A 20,154-nucleotide genomic window follows, 5' to 3' on the forward strand; every position below is an offset into this window, starting at 1 on the left:
GTTAACTGATAATTCTGTGGTATTTGTTATTTCCTAATTTAAGAATAGAGGGATAATGTAGTGTTTCAAATACAATTATATATTAACTGTTGGCAAATGCTGACTGTATGTTTGACTGTATGTTCATTTGCTCCAAATAAAGACATTGTTAAACTTTTCTATTATTATCATTAAATTCTCTACATTTATTTACTAAAATATTTTATGTATTTTCATGTTTTCATAGCTCACCTTGAGAGCTGCTTCCATATTTTTTCTTTATGCAGTGATCATTCCTTTCAGATATTTTTCGAGTTCAGAACACTAGCATCACAAAGGGTCAAGTAGTTCGACCTTCTGTTTGTGTCATTGTTTCTGTTCAACAATGTACACTTCTCTATGTTGCCAGCATTATAGTTTAAAAAAAAACAACTTTGAAGTGATATGCCAATGTTCCTTGTGTGGCATTTCTGTCTAGCACAGTTAATATTTACTTGAATTATTGTGCATTCAAGCAAGAATTTCAGTTCTGATTCCCTTGTGTTCAACATTTTTAAAAATACCTAAATATTTGTCTAATTTCTTTTGTGTATTCTCTTGTGAAGCTGAAATTGACCGTGATAAATGCCAACTTTCATCAATGATTAAAAGCTGTTGTGTTATAGGACAAAGTTATAGTGCTCTCTGAAGCACAGTATACACGTAGGAATCTAACTTGTTGAATGGGGTAGATCAAAGTTAAAATGTTAAGTAATCCTTTGTATAGTTCCTTGACCATGAAAATGGTGAGTGTCAAAAAAAAAAAGTCATAAGAACACAGTTCAAGAAATCCATCTTTTCACCTTCAGTGCTATACTCTCACATTGATGCTTTATATATAGACTACGTCTGTTTGTCTATGTGTACCAAATATAAAATGCTGCCTTTTCCCAACATTGTACAGTGTGCCATGTATTAACTACTGCTGGCCATCTCAGAGGTGGTTATATTTATTTTTTTCTTTTATGGACTTTTAATTGTGTCTTGCCAACAAGCTATGGAAACACGTACAATGAAGATAAGATCTTTGCACCAAACATCTTGTAATCTAAATAGACAACAAACAAATGAAGCATGAGGGATGGGATATAACAATAAGCAAGATAACTGAGTTGTGTAGTTGAGTGCCCGTTTTGTTAGCTCCTTGTATTTTTGGTTCAGATTTTAGTCATCAAAACTGAAAATGCTATTCTACCAAAAGGGTTAGGGTTTTTCGGTGTTTTTGGCAGCCAGGCATCCCACCATTTTCTCATTTGCATCTCTCGTCCCCTTTGGCCTGAGATGCCATAGAGAGATTGTTCTATGATCGGATCTCTTCCATGCCTCATTTCTCAGTATTTTCCACTTTGGAATTTTTTTTCTCTTAACACTGCAACCCATATTTCTTAATGCTGTCTTGTCTCCTCACCCTTTCAATTGCATTTTTCAAACAATTAGCACATTTTTCTCTTTCATAAGTCCCAATTGAACTCCACTTGAAGTCAGTGAGAATCTTTTCATGGACTTCCATGGGAGGTGGATCAGGCCAATAGTTAGCAGAATCTTTGCATTTGTTCTAGGACTTGGGAGAATTGTCTTCGAATGATATCACAAGTTATGTATCAAAGTGGATATGCTGTTTGATATGAATAAATCTCCTTAAGGCTCTTTCCTAGTAAATGTTCTTGGTCTAATTACCCAACAGAACACCTTCAGCATAGTGAGAATAATAATAACATGTTGCTCTTAGATGGCATTTTTCAAACAAAGTATTTGTTTGTGAAGTTTGTAAAGTGCTAACTAAAACTTGCAACATCTTGAGGTGGGTAAATATTTTTATCACTATTTTACAGATTGTAAAACTGAGGCATAGAACAGTTTAGCAACTTGCCCATGTTTCACAGAGAGTTATCACAAAAGCTTCTGGACATAAATCTCCCCTGCTCTGACCACTAAACACATTCCCTTATTGCTGAATGCCTTCTGCCACAAAGAGGAATTCTAGCAAAGGGGTTATACAAAAAAACCACAAACAAACTCTGCATCTAAGAATTCATTATGTACGTTTATTCAAAAGAAACTATATTTGTTATTATTTCAAAGATAAATAGGTAGGTTATTTCAGTCTGCAGTAGTCCTCTGCACTTGCTTGTACTTATAATAGAAAATACATTAAAATCTTGGTGCAAAATTGGGTAAAGTATGTAATGAGTTTCGTTAGAACCACCACTGTAATTGCATGCCATGACATTAAGCAGCCTTATCTCACTCAGTTGTGTTAACCTTTTGCTTTGTAGCTACCATTGAATCAGTTCAGGAAAGCATTAAACCTACCATGTCTGCTGCCCCAGAAAAATCAGAGGCATCTCCAGGTAAAAGCATCTGCATGTTAATTTTAACCCTTAAGCTTGCTGCTCCCTGAACTCCTTTTATTACAAAAATGGCCTGAGTCTCTGCTGTGTGCAATAAAAAAATATCAAATAGCCTGTTTTATTTTATTCTGTTTGTGGACAAACCTGAAATGCCTTAGCTTATTCTATACATTGTTCAGCTAACTTGGCAGCCAGCTTCAGATATCATATGAAAAGGCAAAACAGCTGACGCCTGTAAAAAAAAAAAAAAAAAAACACCTTGATGAATTCTGAGTGTGTTTTATCCTTTTTTATATTACTTTTGAACCATACAACAAGCTAACCTTTTGAAGTACTACAGAAAAGTACAGTGGTTCTTTTTTTAAAATTGTCTTTCTATCCCTCTTGTCAATGACTTTTTGTCACAAGCTTTCAGAAAGCTAACTTGCTTCATCTGTTTCTCTGTAGGGACCCAACCCATCTTCCACTTGTGTCAGTTGCAACACTTCTGCTGACTTCAGTGGAAGTTGAGTTGGGTCCTAAAGAAGCAGCATGTGTTGTCATATCTGGTTTTGGGGCATTGGTTTCCATTCCACAGCAGAAAACATCCAAACATTTAGTTTTTATAATGGCCGTATAACTGCTTGGGCCTCAGGGGTAAAATATAAGAACATAAGAACGACCGTACTGTGTCAGACAAAAGGTCCATCTAGCCCAGTGTCCTGTCTTCCAACAGTGGCCAATGCCAGGTGCTGCAGAGGGAATGAACAGAATAGGTAATCATCAAGTGATTTAGCCCCCAGCTTCTGGCAAACAGAGGCTAGGGACACCATCCTTGTCCATCCTGGCTAATAGCCATTGATGGACCTATCCTCCATGAACTTATCTAGTTGCTTTTTTTAACCCTGTCATAGACTTGCCCTTCACAACATCCTCTGTCAAAGAGTTCCACAGGTTGACTGTGCGTTGTGTGAAAAATACTTCCTTTTGTTTCTTTTAAACCTGGTGCCCATCAGTTTCATTTGGTGTCTCCTAGCTCTTGTGTTATGAGAAGGAGTAAATAACACTATCTTATTTACTTTCTACACACCAGACATGATTTTATAGACCTCCATCATATCCCCCCTTTGTCGTTTCTTTTTCCAAGCTGAAAGGTCCCAGTCTTATTAATCTCTCCTCATACGGAAGTCGTTCCAGACCCCTAATCATTTTTGTTGCCCGTTTCTGAACCTTTTCCAATTCCAATATATCTTTTTTGAGATGGGGCAACCACATCTGCACGCAGTATTCAAGATGTGGGCATACCATGGATTTATATAGAGGCAATATGATATTTTCTGTCTTATTATCTATCCCTTTCTTAATGATTCCCAGTATTCTGTTAGATTTTTTGACTGCTGCTGCACTTTTTCAGAGAACTATCCACAATGACTCAAAGATCTCTTTCTTGAGTGGTAACAGCCATTTTAGACCCCATCATATAGCATGCTACCTTTATGAAATGAGATGTTACAGCTGTTAAACCAGTCAGGTCAGTTCTGGCTTGAAGCATGCTTAGCGTGTTGTGGACAAAATGTAAATGTAAAGCGAATGTGTACTGAAAGAAAAAAATAACTCTCTTATTTCCCATAGCTCACAGTAAAAATGAACTGGAATCTGCAGAAGCTAGCATAGCACCTACGCCTGAATTACCATTGAACACTCTGGGTAAATACTATGTTTATGCTACTTTCTTTGTAGAGTGAGGGCTACCAAAGACTGCCTTAGCGAAATCTCTCTCCCTTTCACGGATGTGGTATTAAAAAAGAGCTTTTGCAATAGGCTGCATAATATTATGTGTAATAGGCCTAATAAATATAACTTGAAAATCTAGCAATTTACTTATAATACTTTTCAGTGCCTTTAAAAAACAAACAAACCCTAACTTAAATGTTCAAGTTGCCTTGAATAATTCATGATTCAATAAAAAGATAAAATAATATCTCCAAATTATGAAATGCAAATTGCTGCTGTTATGGCAATCTCTTTTACCCGTTGTTCTGATTAATCTCTTATAATGCTGCCTACATTTATTTATTTCAAGTGAAAATAAAATTATATAAAGATATTTCCTGAAAATCTACACAGGTGGTATAGTATAATGCTGTCCCTGAAGAGAATTAATGCTCTTCTCAGCACCGACATGGTTGCCATTTGACTGAGGGCACAGCCCTACTCCGATTGAAATCTGTAGGAGTAAGATTAAACCCCCATTTTCTGAAGCTGAGACTGCGACTTGCCAGCACCTTGTGCTGGTGGTGATCAGGCCCTCAAAAAGAGAGAGAGAAAAAATCCAGTATTTCACTAATCAAAAGCCTGAATTGCCAGAAATAAATACTTTTTTTATTTTTAGAATGTGTGATATATCTTAGTGATCAGTATGATGGTTTCTGATTGGCTAAATAGTTGTTTTAACTTTTGTAAGTGCCGTAAATAAAGATAATCTCTCCAGCTCTCTCACTGCTGACAGTAATAGAGAGACAAATTCTAGTTCTTTAGCACTGGCCACAAAACAGAAGCACATTACATTGTAAAATGGAGCGTTATTGTGAGTCTGTGTTCTGGCTGGAAACAGCTCTGTACAGTGGCTACTTCAGATTTTAAAAATAGTAGGTGGACCACTGCAATATGCCTTAGCTCTACCTGTGGCAGCTTATTAGGGCATTTTGAAACTAGCCCTCAGCGCTCTACTGTGGGTACCAGGCTGTTCAGTGGAGTCCTCCAGCTGCTGCTGCTTTGGAGGCCCTTGTGGCGTCTGAGCAGCTGCTCTGTGTGGAGCCTTCACGTTTTCTTTTAAATGGACAGTGGCACAGAACACTAGGAACTCTTTAATTTATCAAAAAAGAAGTTTGATAGATGACTTGATTACTTTATATAAGTACCTTTATGGCGAGAAAATACTGGAAATTAAAGCACTCTTTAATCTAGCAAAGAAAGTATTAACAAAAACCAATGTCTAGAAGCTGAAGCCAGACAAATTCAAATTAGAAATAAGCCACACATTGATTATTTCACAGAATCATAGAAATGTGGGGCTGAAAGGGACCTTGAGAGGTTATCAAGTCTAGCTCCCTGCACTGAGTAAACCTAGAACCCCTTTGACAACTGTTTGTCCAGCCTGTTCTTAAAACAGGGATTCCACAACCTCCTTTGGAAACCTATTCCAAAGAGTTTAACTACCTTTCTAGTTAGAAAGTTTTTCCTACTATTTAACATAAATCTTCCTTTCTGCAGATTAAGCCCGTTACTTCTTGCCCTACCTCCAGTAGAGATGGAGAACAATTGATCCGTCCTCTTTATAACAGCCCTTAACATATTTGATGACTGAACATGCCCAGGTTTTTTAACCTTTCCTCAGAGGTCAGGTTTTCTGAACCTTTAATCGTTGTTGCTGTCCTCTAAACTCTCTCCAGTTTGCCCACATCTCTCCTGAATTGTGGCACCTGGAATTGGACACAGTACTCCAGCTGAGGCCTCACCAGTGTCGAGTAGATCAGGGCTATTTCCTCCCATGTCTTACAACACTCCTGTTAATACATCCCAGAATGATACTGGCCTTTTTTGTCACTGCATTACATTGTTAATTCATACTCAGTTTGTCATCCACTGTAACCTACCACTAGCCAGTTATTCCCCATCTTGATTTTTCCTTCTTAAATGAAATATTTTGCACTTGTCTTTATTGAATTTCATCTTGTTGATTTCAAACCAATTCTCCAATTTGTCAAGGTCATTTTGAATTCTAATCCTGTGCTTGTGACACCTCCCAGCTTGTTGTCATCCGCACATTTCATAAGCATACTATCTACTCCATTACCCAAGTCATTAATGAATATATTGAATAGTACCAGACCCAGGACAGGCCCCTGGGTGACCCCACTAGGTACGCCTTCCTAGTTTAACAGAAAACTATTGATAACTACTTTTTTATGGTCTTTCAACAGTTGTGCTCCCACCGTATAAAAATTGCATCTAGAGTGCATTTCCCTACTTTGTTTATGAGAACATCATGTGGGACTGTGCCAAAAGCCTCATTAGATCAAGATCTATCACAGTGACTGCTTCCCCCACTATCAGCTAGTCCAGTAACCGTGTCACAGAAGGAAATTAGGTTGGTTTGGCATGATTTGTTCTTGACAAATCCATGGTGGCTATTCTTTATTATCATCTAGGAGCTAACAAATAGATTGTTTAATAATTCATTCCAGTATCTTTTCAGGTATCGAAGATTGGCTGACTGGTCTGTAATTCCCCATGTTCACTTTGTTCCCCTTTTTAAAGATAGGTACTATGTTTGCTCTACTCCAGTCCCCTAGGACCTCACCCATCCTCCATGAGTTCTCAAAGATAACTTCCAATGATTCCAACATAGCTTCAGCTAGCTCCTTAAGTACCGTAGGTTGAATTTTTTTAGACCCTGCAGACTTGAATACATCTGACTTATATAAATATTCGTTAACCTGTTCTTTTCCTATTTTGGTTTGCATTCCTTCTCCCTTATTGTTAATATTAATTGTATTGAGCATCTGGTCACCCTTTTAAGTGAAAATAAGCATTCAACACCTCTGCTTTCTTGACATCATCAATTATTAGCTCTCCTTCCCCACTAAGCAGAGGATCTACACTTTCCTTATTCTTTCTTTTGCTCCTAATGTATTTAAAGAAACTTCTTCTTATTGCCTTTTATGTCCCTTTTATGTTAGATGTAACTAATTATGTGCTTTAGCCTTTCTGATTTTGTGCCAAGGTATTTCCAGTAGAGATAAGGAAGAGTTGTTACCATTGCCCAAGGTACTGGTGAGACTTCATCTGGAATACTATGTGCAGTTCTGGTCTCCCATGTTTAAGAAAGAGGAATTCAAACTGGAACAAGTGCAGAGAAAGGATAGTAGGATGATCAGAGGAATGGAGAACCTGCATTACGAGACAAGACTTAAGGAGCTTGGCTTGTTTAGCTTAACAAAATGAAGGCTGAGGGGAGATACGATTGTTCTCTATAAATATATCAGAGGGATAAATACCAGGGAAAGGGAGGAGTTATTTAAGTTAAGCGCCAATATTGACCCAAGAATCAATAGATAGAAACTGGCCATTAAGAAGTTTAGTCTTGAAATTAAATGAAGGTTTCTAACCATCCGAGGAGTGAAGTTCAGGAACAGCCTTCCAAGGGGAGAAGTGGGGCAAAAAGCCTAACTTGTTTCAAGACTGAGTCTGATAAATTTATGGAGGGGCTGATGTGATGAGGTTGCCTACAGTACAATGGCATATATCCTATCCATGACTGCTGTTAGTAAATTCCTCCAGTGGCCAGTGATGGAGGAGATTTGGAGGTCACTGAGTTTCTACAGAGAATTCTTTTCCTGGTGTCTGGCTTCTGGGTCTTGCCCACATGCTCAGGGTCTAACTGGTCACTGTATTTGAGGTTGGGAAGGAATTTTCCCCAGGTCAGTTTTGTAGAGACCCTGTGCGGGAGGGGTTTGCCTTCCTCTGCAGCAGGGGGCCCGGCTCACTTGCTGGTTTGAACTACAGTCAGTGCTTGATTTTCTTTAACTTTAAATCAAATCTTTAAATCAAGATTTGAGGACTTCAGTAACTCAGCCAGAGGTTAGGGTTGTGGATCTATTACAGGAGTGGATGGGTGAGGTTCTGTGGCCTGCAATGTGCAGGTCAGATTAGATGATTGTGATGGTCCCTTCTAGCTTGAAAGTCTCCGAGTCTAATGATCTAATGGTCCTTTCTGGTCTTAAAATCTATGAACTGAAGCTTTAAGAAAAACACCAAATATGATTTGGCAACACTGTTGACTCACATCTCGATTCTATCTTGGAATGTCCCTTGGCAGCTCGTGTTACATGGAGTGATTCAGAATGAAATAGAAAACTTCTGCCGTTGCTGTGCATCAGTTTTCTGGATGGCATCTATTGCTAGACAAAACAACTGCCAGAATTTGGTCTTTAATAAGTTGGCCCTGTAGTCCTTGCACACCCAAAAAAGTTATTTAGGTCCACAGGAGTACTGGGTGCACGTGGTTGTGCACTAGCCCAGTAAAATTTGGGTAGCAATTGAGGTTAATTATGATGAACAAATACGCCATACACTACAGGTGCTTTACTTTATATCAGTAGACATAATAGTAATGAACAGCAGCTGACAAGTATAATGTAATAATAATACTGGACAGAGGGAAGAGTTTAGGATAACCTTGGTGAATCTTTCCATTGTAAAGTTTCAGTGTTAGACTAATAAAACAGTCCCATATGGGTGGGGAAAAGTGTTTTATGTATATCACTGTGGTATTATACATTTTGTTTGTAGCAGGTTAAGTACTGAATTTGGCAAACTTTTGCAAAGACACTTCATGAGCTCCAGATCTCAATTTTACTCTTTGTGGGGGTTTATTTTCCTATTGTCTGTATAAAACTGCCACAAAAGAAATCCAAAATCATATCCATGTTGGATTTCACTTCTCAAATCAAAGTTACAAGTTTTAATGATGGTGGAGCTGTGCTATTGCAGAAGTTGTTCTAATCCTATAGCATAGCTTGTTGGCTGCCTCAAAAAAAAACAAAAAAAACCCCAAAAAACCCAAAAACCAGTCTGTGGACATTGGCTAAACAAAAGCTTACAAGGATTGCCACTGACTTGAAGGTATATATTGTCCCCAAATGTGAAATAGTTGTGGGTGAGGACAAAGTCGCAAAGGTCAGCCACCAGGTTTGCCGTGACATTATCGGGGATATTGTTCCTCATGGCTTGTAGTCCATCTTTGTGTGGACTGTTGGTGTAGAGGGCTTCTACATCCATAGTGGCCAGGATGGTGTTTTCTGGAAGATCACTGATGGATTGTAGTTTCCTCAGGAAGTCAGTGGTGTCTCAAAGATAGCTGGGAGTGCTGGTAGCGTAGGGCCTGAGGAGAGAGTCCACATAGCCAGACAACCCTGCTGGTAGGGTGCCAATGCCTGAGATGATGGGGCATCCAGGATTTCCAGGTTTATGGATCTTGAGTAGCAAATAGAATACCCTTGGTCGGGGTTCTAGGCATGTGTCTACACAGATCTGTTCCTGTGCTTTTTCAGGGACTTTCTTGAACAGATGGTGTCATTTCTTTTGGTAATCCTCAGTGGGATTAGAGGATAATGACCTGTAGAAGGTGGAGTTAGAGAGCTGCCTAGCAGCCTCTTGTTCATATTCCAACCTATTCATGATGACGACAGCACCTCCTTTGTCAGCCTTTTTGATTATGATGTCAGAGTTGTTTCTGAGGCTGTTGATGGCATTGTGTTCAGCAACTATTTCACATTTGGGGACAATATACCTTCAAGCCAGTGGCACTGCTATGGGTACCCGCATGGCCCCACAGTATGCCAACATTTTTATAGTTGACTTAGAACAATGCTTCCTTAGCTCTCATCCCCTAACTCCCCTACTCTACTTGCGCTACATTGATGACATCTTCATCATCTGGACCCTTGGAAAAGAAGCCCTTGAGGAATTCCACAGTGATTTCAACAATTTTCATTCTGCCATTGACCTCAGCCTAGACCAGTCCACACAAGCGGTCCATTTCCTGGACACTACTATGCTAATATGTGATGGTCACATAAACACCACCCTATACCGGAAACCTACTGACCGCTATACTTACCTACATGCCTCCAGCTTCCATCCAGGACATTATCCATTGTCTACAGTCAAGCTCTAAGATACAACCGCATTTGCTCCAATCCCTCAGACAGAGACTATCTCTATCAAGCAATCTTAAAACTACAATACCCACCTGCTGAAGTGAAAAAACAGATTGACAGAGCCAGAAGAGTACCCAGAAGTCACCTACTACAGGAGAGGCCCAACGAAGAAAATAACAGAACGCCAATAGCCGTCACCTTCAGCCCCCAACTAAAACCTCTCCAGCGCATCATCAAAGATCTACAACCTATCCTGAAAAATGATCCATCACTCTCGCAGATCTTGGGACCAGTCCTCGCTTACAGACAGCCCCCCAACCTGAGGCAAATACTCTCCAGTAACCACACACCTCACAACAAAAACACTAACCCAGGAACCTATCCTTGCAACAAAGCCCAATGCCAGCTCTGTCCACATATTTACTCAAGTGACACCATCATAGTACCTAATCACATTAGCCATGCCATCAGGGGCTTGTTCACCTGCACATCTACCAATGTGATATATGCCATCATGTGCCAGCAGTGCCCCTCTGCCATGTACATTGGCCAAACCGGACAGTCTCTATGCAAAAGAATAAATGGGCACAAATCTGACATCAGGAATCATAACATTCAAAAAACGGTAGGAGAACACTTTAGCCTCTCTGGCCATTCAGTAACGGATTTAAAGAAGGCAATTTGGCAACAGAAAAGCTTCAAAAACAGACTCCAACGAGAAACTGCTGAGCTTGAATTAATATGCAAACTAGATACCATTAACTTGGGTTTGAATAGAGACTGGGAGTGGCTGGGTCATTACCCATATTCAATCTATTTCCCCATGTTAAGTATCCTCACACCTTCTTGTCAACTGTCTAAATGGGCTATCTCGGTTATCACTACAGAAGTTTTTTTTCTCCTGCTGATAATAGCTCATCTTAATTAATTAGCCTCTTACTCCATGTTCTCTGTGTGTGTGTGTATATATATATATCTTCTTACTATATGTTCCATTCTATGCATCCAATGAATTGGGCTGTAGCCCATGAAAGCTTATGCTCAAATAAATTTGTTAGTCTCTAAGGTGCCACAAGTACTCCTGTTCTTTTTCGGGTACAGACTGACACGGCTGCTACTCTGAAACTTGTAAGCTTACAGTCTTACAAGAAGTAAGCAGTCATGGGATAAGTGGGAAGGTCCTCTTATGGATCAGTGTCTCGTTAAAAGATAGAAACAAGGGGTAGGAATAAATGGTCAGTTTTCAGAGTAGAGAGAAGTAAATAGTGATGTCTCCCAGAGGTATGTACTGGGACCAGTCCTGTTCAACATAGTAATAAATGATCTCGAAAAGGCGTAAACAGTGAGGTGGCAAAATTTTCAGACGATACAAAATTACTCAAGATAGTTAAGTCCAAAGCAGACGGCGAAGAGCTACAAAAGGACCTCACAAAACTGGGTGCCTGAGCAACAAAGAGGCAGATAAAATTCAATGTTGATATATGCAAAGTTATACACACTGGCAAACATAATCCCAACTATACATACAAAATGATGGGGTCTAAATTAGTTGTTACCACTCAAGAAAGAGATCTTGGAGTCCTTGTGGATAGTTCTCTGAAAACATCCACTCAATGTGCAGCAGCAGCCAAAAAAGCTAAATAATGTCAGGAACCATTAGGAAAGGTAAGAAGACAGAAAATATCATAATGCCACTATATAAATCCATGGTACACCTACATCTTGACTACTGTATGCAGATTTGGACACCCCAATGCAAAAAAGATATATTGGAATTGGAAAAGGTACAGAGAAGGGCAACTAAAACGATTAGGGATATGGAACCAGCTTCCATATGAGGAGAGATTAATAAGACTGGGACTTTTCAGCTTGAAAAAGAGATGCTGGGGGGGTGGGAGGGGCGGAATATGATAGAGGTCTATAAAATCTTGACTGGTATGAAGAAAATTAATCAGGAAAGTTTATTTACTCCTTCACATAACACAAGAAATAGGGGTCACCCAATGAAATTAATAGGCAAATGATTTAAAACAAACAAAACAAGTACTTCTTCACACAACACACTGTCAAACTGTAGAACTCTTTGCCAGAAGATGTTGTGAAGGCCAAGACTATAACAGGGTTCAAAAAACAATTAGATAAGTTCATGGAGGATAGGTCCATCAATGGTTATTAGCCAGGATAGTCAGGGATGCAACACCCTCCACTGAGCGTCCCTAGCATGTGCTTGCCAGGAGCTGGGAGTGGACTAAAGGAGATGGATCACTTGATGATTGCCTGTTTTGTTCATTCCCTCTGAAGCATCTGGCATTGGCCACAGTCAGAAGACAGGAAATTAGGCTAGATGGATCATTGGTCTGGCCCAATATGGCTGTTCTTATGTTCTTGATTCAAAATTAAGTCTAGATTCTTTTTTTCCAGCTCACAGTGAAACTGAGAGTGGACTTGAAGAAACAAAATCAACTCCTAAACCTGACCTGGCACAAACTCAGAACATACTGGGTAACTAATTTGACGACTACTTAGCTTCTATATATAGTATTTGCTTCTTTTTTCCGCTCCAGAATTCTCCTACCTTTTACTACAACACTTTAGAAGCGAGCTGTTCCAAAGAAAATCTTAATTAAATTTTACTGGGTTATTTTACATTTACAGCTACTAATTTATATATCTCAGATAAAATGTAGTACAGAAGGCTGTCGTTGTGAGATGATAGTCTCTGGTAAAGTTTTCTTGATAGGTATACCAAGTATTCTCATTTTCAAACTAATATTCTGTCCTGCCCTTTACTAAATTCTGGGTTGTCTGTAACCAGGTGTAGCACTAGTAGTAATGCTCTAAAGATACAAGAGAAACATCCAGCTCCTCGGTTTTCTCTCAAGATCCTTCTTCAAGGAAATCCTCCTTGGTAATACATTACTTATAACATGGAAACAATTTTCACTATAAACCACAGGTACTGTAACATTATTATGCACAGTAGGTGCCATTAAAATAATAAATTCACCTGACTGGATTCCTTCAGTAACAGGTGTATCTCTAGAATAAGAGATGCTATGCTACTGACATCTCTGCAGAATGGCATGTGCTCCATTTTTAATGTGTGAAAAAAAATCACAAAAACACTTGTATATTTTCAAGGTAAAAGCAATGCAAATCTACATAGGTGAAGTTAGAAATGATCTTTAGCCTCCTGTTGTGACAGGTTACACAGTTTGTGTTATATTACAAAACTGATTATTTAAATCTATAAATGCTCAAAACATCAAAAACTCAAGGAAGATTGTCTGATGGCATCAAATGTCAATTAAAATATAAATGTCATTTGTATGACTCTTATGACTCACTAAGGCTTAACGTGGCATGAAATCTTTATTTTCTTCCTGGAGAAAAAAATGTCCTATACAAAATCCTGGTCACAAACTTTGTATTGCAAATTGTGTTTTCTCCATGAACAGTTACTCATTTTTGTTTTGTTGTTAGGAGCAGCATCCACAGTCTTCTTGCAGTCACAATTCTGCGTTAAGAAATGTCAAAATGTTAAATTCACTACCTGTATTATACACACAAATCTATGCAAAATTGTCAGCAAAAATCCAGAGATAGTTTTTGAAAATTTGGCCCCTAGTTACTTGATTTTCCAAAGAGGGGCGCAGGCATGAATAGTCATGGAATGATGTATGCAACTCTGTACTTAGTAGGTATATGGGTGAGTAATAAAAGAAAAGATTGTATTGAATTCACTAGCACTGGAATGTAGGGACAAGGGTGTTTTTGCTATACTATACAAAGAGAACCGCAAGTGTTAACAAACACTTCTTTTTTCAGATTTCTACTGACTCCCATCAATTTTGTACTTCCTCTTTTTCCCTCACCCCCCTCGCAGTTCCAAACAGGCTTCCAGAATTTCCTAACACTAAAATACCTCCTGCATTTCAGAAGCCCAGGGGAATATTGTGTAATGGTGATTTTTTGTTTTGTTTTGTTTGCAGCTTATTTTAATCCAATTTTTTCCTTTGCAGTTTCTTTGGCAAGGTTAACTTTGTTTGGCTGCACTGCTTTAGAGGATGCTTTTAAGAGAACTAAATCATGGTTGTCTCTGCTTAACTGCAAAGCAGATAAACTTTCATTGTTGGATATTTATTTCTGTCTTCCTTAGACAGGTGATTCTTCATATGATGGTTCAGGACAGAGCCGAGGATATTCATGTTCCAGTCTCCTTTTTGTCTTTCCACAATGTTTCTTTCCATTATTTATGAAATTGTATCTCAGTGGTCAGCCTATTCTTATATTGCTGGCTTCAGGCATGCACTTTGTGTGTGCTGGAATAATTTCTGTGCCATGTTTTCCCAATGACCCATAGCAAATAAAGACCTCATTATTTCTTTTACCATAGCTTCTAATGAAATGCAGCTGATTCCTTCTGGATCCAAAATATCTGATACTCCAAAAATACTACAGACAAAACCTGGTAATTGCCTTATTTCTAAAGTTGAGAGTTTCGAGACAAATATTATTTGAGTTATATTTGTTGGTAGTATGACCAGGTGGGTTTTGTGGTTTTAATGACTCAGATACAATAATGTGGTTGTATGATTTATAATGCTACAGCCATGAGATTTTTCTACTGCAAAATTATGGCTCCACATAAGTCTTGTTTTGATTTTAGTGACATGATGCTCAAAATGATTTACTTACAAATCTTGTTAGAAGACTTGTGAAGATATGGAGACTATCCTCAGCTCATGTAAATTGTCACAGCTCCAATTAAGTTAGTAGAGCTATAAAAACTTCTTTTTGCGAAAGATCTGTTCCATGGGTTTAGCATTTTCCTTGTAAATGCCCCTTCAGTTTCAGAGATGGCTTGTATCTCTCAGCTGAACTGTCATTCCATCCAACAGCAAAGTTGTGGACTGTGTAATGACTTTGTTAAATAGTTGATTTGTCTAGTGAAGTTATTAGCTTCTTCTTGTTAGAGATGTACCTATGGCCTAAATTTTCAAATGTGAATAGTTATTTGTGTTGCTTCAACTGTTGGCACATTTTAAAAGGGCCTGATTTTCATAAAGTGTTGAGGGCTTGCCCTTTGATAATCAGTCCCCTTTAATAAGTCTCCAGCTGGGTACCCAGAAGCGGCAGCTGATTTTTTTTAACCTTAGACCATAGCACTTCTGTTGTGCTTGAGAACCTGACAACCCTTCCACAATTGCCGTAGGGCATAATTTTGTCCCAGGATGCATTTGTGTGGTTCCCATAGAGTCCAGTGGAAACTATCCTTGCCCATGCTAAGGTGTTAGAGTAGTAAGCTAGTGAACCTCACTACTATTTTAGTGAAAAAGTCTAATGATTACTAACAAGAGCTAGAGCATATTTATTGATTGATTGATTTTTTGACTTACGTTATTTTAATCTTTTATTTTGAATTTGTGTCAGAGCACATTTTTTCTTACCTGATTTCACAACTAAATTCTAACTCGCAAGTTTATAGATAAGATGAACTCAAAAGACCCCATTGTAATGCTGCGAACATGAATTTCATTGCTTAAGTATGCTCAGGCTTAGTTAACACTCAGGTGAGGTAAGTGGTATTCTTTCCCCTGAGACAGTACTGATTCAGTTAATTCTTGCACTAAACGCTACTGCAGCCTATCATGTGATAGTGGCAGTTTATTTAGAGCATGTACTTTTCAGTTCATGTACTTCATGCAAAAGAAGTCCCTAACATGGAAATGCTTAAGCAAACTCCCGTAGACTTCAGCGTGAGTTAGGGCTGAGTAGAAATTTGGTAAAGATTTTAGAATTTGTTTCTGATTTATTATAATTTCTCACAGCATTTCTGGATTTGCTTTGAGGCCAGCAGCTCTCTCCCCTATGGAATGAACACAGCCATCTATTTCTATTGTTGTGAAAGAGATCCAGTAAGATACAGTTAGGGCTCATCCCGATGAGCAGTTAGTGCACAGCAAGCTGGGGTGTAAATCTACTTCACACTGGCATGCTGCGCACCATGTGTGGACCATGCTGTCATGCCCTAAAAGTTCCCTAGTACACTTAGATCTACTCCCATTTCAAAGTGGGTTAGATCAAAGTGCATAGGGAAATCTTAGTGAGCAATTTCAGGGTCCACGTGAACAATTAGTGAACGGCAGGCTAGCATGAGGTAGATTTACACCCCATCTTCCCGTGAACTAATTGTACGTCTTGAAAAGCCATTAAAGTGAGTATTAAAGAGAGAGGATGTTCAGTAATTTTTAAGAACATGGTTTGTTGAAATATAGCTACTGACTTCAAAATTATTAGGGATAATACTACTAATAATCTAATCCCACATGTGCTTTCCAAAATTAAAGGTAAAAAAATAGAATAGTGATACACCTGGCAAAGCTAGCATTTCATTCACATAATTTGTTTCGGGTTAGCTCTAAATTGTACGTTTGAGGTCTTCCATTGAGACCACATAGCATGAAGTGTGATTTAATTGTTCTGGTTTGGACCCTGATTTTGGGAGGGAGATCTACACAGTCAGAATCTCACTGAGCGCATCTACAAAGCAATAAAAGACCCATGGCATGGCTAAGGCTGGCCCAGGTCAGCTGACTTGGGCTCAAGTTGCAGGGCAATAAAATTTCAGTGTAGACATTCAAGCTTGAACTGGAACCCTGGGCTCTGAGACTCTGAGACGGGGGAAGGTCTCAGAGGCTGGGCTTCAGCTCAAGCCCAAATGTTTACACTGCAATTCTCATCTCCACAGCCTGAGCCCTGGGAGCCCAAGTCATCTGATCCAGGCTCTGAGACTTGGTGCCACGGGATTTTTCATTACAGATTAGACATAGGTGCTGGAATTGGAGGTGCTACCGCACTCCCTGGCTTGAATTGGTTTCCATCATAGGCAAGGCTTACAGCTTCGTTCAGTGGTTCTCAGCACCCCCACGATACAAATTGTTCCAGCACGCCTGAGTGTAGACATACCAGATGAAGTCAGTGCCATTCCATGTGGTTGGTAAGGGCTTTTCACCTGAACAACTTTGCAGGATTGGGGCTTGGATGCTTTTGTTATCGCTCTCAACACTGTGTTCCAGCCTATAGAATTTGAATACCATGGTCCTTTAGCCTGGATTTTCCAAACCTTGAGCATGATTCTTGTGAATCTCTTTTTAAAGAGTATTATTTTGGCTTCATCCTGCCTCCACTGAAATAAATGGGAAAAGTCCCATACTCTTAGAGAGGCCAGGACACTTACAAGGCCTATGATACCACCTTGCTTTTCTGCACAGTATCTGACTTATTGTTTCAAGTGACTATCTTCTGAATTGCTTTTTAAAATGTTACATTTTTTTAAAAGTTACATTTTAGTAAGTGGGTTTTATATTAACTGCATCAAGAAAGTGTCAGATCTCTCATAAGATCAGCAAATAGAGTAAAATTTAGTTTCTGTGAATATATCTTTAGTTGTGTTTTACATAAATTTTTCCCTGCTTTCCCCCAGAATGTTTTTCTTATTTATTTTTGTATCTGATTATACCACAGAGAGGCATCTTTTTAATTTAGAAACTTTGTGGATGGCCAATTTACTTTGAATTTTAACTTTTTAAAAAAGACAGCTTTTTTTATACACCTGCAGTTTAGTGTGATACTTTTGGGAAATATCATATAGTTCTTACTGGGTGTAAATACAGTTAAAGTCCTGCTGCCAATAGCTGTGAATAATGTGGTATTTGTTTGCATAATGTCCAAGATCACTATTCCCCTTTCTGCTGATAGGTGGTAACATGGGATCATATCCGTTGATAAAATGAGTCATTCAGAATCTGATTGAAAATAGATGTGAAAGCAGACAGCTACTGTATGAAACAGAAAACAATTTAGTTTATTAGTTCTGATTTTAACATATATTTATGTCATCCTCATTAAAAATGAGCCCAAACCACAATATTTGGATTTTTTTCATAAACCGCAATAGATCAAGGGAGTTCAGATCTTCTCCAAAACTCAAATGATTAAAAAAACACAAACACCAAATACGAACATGTTTTTTCTGTTTTAAAGTTATGAGTTGGTACCACTTGTGCAAAGAATGCCTACCCCAATATCTCAGGATTGTTTTCATATTTGCTCTTAGCTGCCAAGAAACCAGCCCTGAAATCTACATCTTTTCCTTCCATGGAAACCCCAGGGACAGTGATGGGTAAATCGTATATGATTCAGTTATTTTTCCATCATCTTGGCATATCTTCTATCTGCTAAAGATAGTCTTAAGGTTTGCTCAAACACTTCGGCTTCAAAACCTCACATGCAAAACTTTTCGTTTGATCCTGCTGTATCAACCGTTTCCTCATAATCATCACCTGAAAAGCATTTTCTGAACTGATTTAATGGCTTGCTGCTAAAAGGACATATTGTCACCAACCTCACTCTTCATGTTACACAATCATCTCACAGCTCACTTTCTGCCCATCCACCATCTTGCTTTCCCCTGTGTCAGCATCATCTTGAAATGTGCAACTTGGCTGTAGCTGAGTGTCATGCTGTCCCATCACCTCTGAAGTCCCTCAACATTTTAAACTCAGATTCTCTTTTCAGTTTTTGATGAAACACAGCTTGTTTCTTCAAGATCCAAACCATCTGGCATCCCAGAAAAGCTACCAACCAAATCTGGTAACTATATTTCTTGTCAAATTAATTTTTTGGCAGGTAAATTTAGAAGACATCTCTGTATTTTTAGTCAAAGTGGTTAGCTTAATTTACTCTGTATAACTTACTTTGGGAACAAGAATACTGTTGACATGTATGTGCTGTATGAAGTAGCATATTTATTTACAACATTTTGCTTGACACCTTTAGAATCCTGGATCATTATGATTAAATTTCTCATATACGTTTATTAGATTTGTAAGATCATCCATATTTTAAGTACAGTAGCAGTTGACCTATTATATACAAATGGATATAACAAAGTATTATTGTATACAATCCTAGTGCCTTAAAATTTTACCCGGCTTACAGTGGATACCTAAAGTTAACATCTAAATACATGTTTCAACCCCTACATTTAAGTGTCGTGATCTGAAGAAATGCTAAGCATTGACAAACACCACTGAAATCCATGGTAGCTACATTCACTCTGCACCTATGAAAATCAGGCCATTTTTTTTAGGAGTCCCAATATAGATTTGCAAGTTAATTTTAAGCACCCAGGTTTGAAAACTTTGCTCAGAGTGACCAGTTACCTCACTCCAGTAGCAAGCTGCTATTTCTCACAGATAACTCATGCCTTGTTTCTGCTGTGAAAATGATTTGAAAGTAAAAATGGTATGTAAATCAATAAAATGTAGAATAGAGTAAGGGCCTGATTCTCCACTAAATTACCTTGTGTAGCCCTCTTCCCCTGTGAAAAATTAGTGCAAAGGGGGTGAGAAAGCTAACAAATGTGCATATTGGTATGTTACATATACTTTGCACAGGGATAAATGACTGCACAGAGTGCAAAGTAGTGGAGAATCAGATCTAAAGCCTTTATTGGAAAATAGATCTATCACAGTTGATGTCACATAACCTTTAAGGTTGGCTATAATGTCACTAATTCTGGCTTCCTTAGTTCCGAGGCCGTTTGCATTTGAAAAAAAGTATAATCTGCAATTCTGTCCCATTCATTACTGTACAGAACGCTTAAATGCAATTTTGTTAAACTACATAGCAACACGAAATGGCAACCACGTAAAGAAATTATTTGTGAGGTGTACAATAGAATCTGACCATCTCAAATGGATTTTTTTTTTCTTACAGTAATTATTCAAACAACTCTGAAACCTGTTACACCTGAAGCTAGTAAAGCAGAAGTTGGTAAATGAGGATAATGTTTTCTCGGTGTATAATATCATACCTTTTAGATTTCCATATCATAGAATTCAGTTCAGTTCCCATTCATACTGTCAAAGCTTATTCTTTACACTTCTTTTATTTCCCTTTTTCAAGCACATTATGAAACTGCTTAATCAGTCATCTGTTCCAGAACACACTGAACACGTGTAGCATGCAGCTGTACCCATGCTTATGGTTCTGACTGTGCACGGCTGTTGTCTTTG

At 38.5% G+C, this 20,154-nt stretch overlaps 1 protein-coding gene across 1 annotated transcript in view; it reads left to right on the top strand.

Moving 5' to 3' along the window:
• The window catches only part of ABI3BP (ABI family member 3 binding protein), a 317,415-nt gene that overhangs the window by 177,822 nt on the left and 119,439 nt on the right, over positions 1 to 20,154 (top strand). Inside the window, exons 12-17 of the mRNA XM_078851501.1 lie at positions 2,295 to 2,369; positions 3,981 to 4,055; positions 12,494 to 12,574; positions 14,469 to 14,543; positions 18,192 to 18,257; positions 18,653 to 18,727. Coding sequence (XP_078707627.1) covers positions 2,295 to 2,369; positions 3,981 to 4,055; positions 12,494 to 12,574; positions 14,469 to 14,543; positions 18,192 to 18,257; positions 18,653 to 18,727 — 447 coding nt within the window. The remainder of the gene's footprint in view (positions 1 to 2,294; positions 2,370 to 3,980; positions 4,056 to 12,493; positions 12,575 to 14,468; positions 14,544 to 18,191; positions 18,258 to 18,652; positions 18,728 to 20,154) is intronic.

The sequence above is a fragment of the Lepidochelys kempii genome, chromosome 1, assembly GCF_965140285.1.
Source record: "Lepidochelys kempii isolate rLepKem1 chromosome 1, rLepKem1.hap1, whole genome shotgun sequence".
In the NCBI taxonomy this organism is placed as follows: Eukaryota; Metazoa; Chordata; order Testudines; family Cheloniidae; genus Lepidochelys; species Lepidochelys kempii.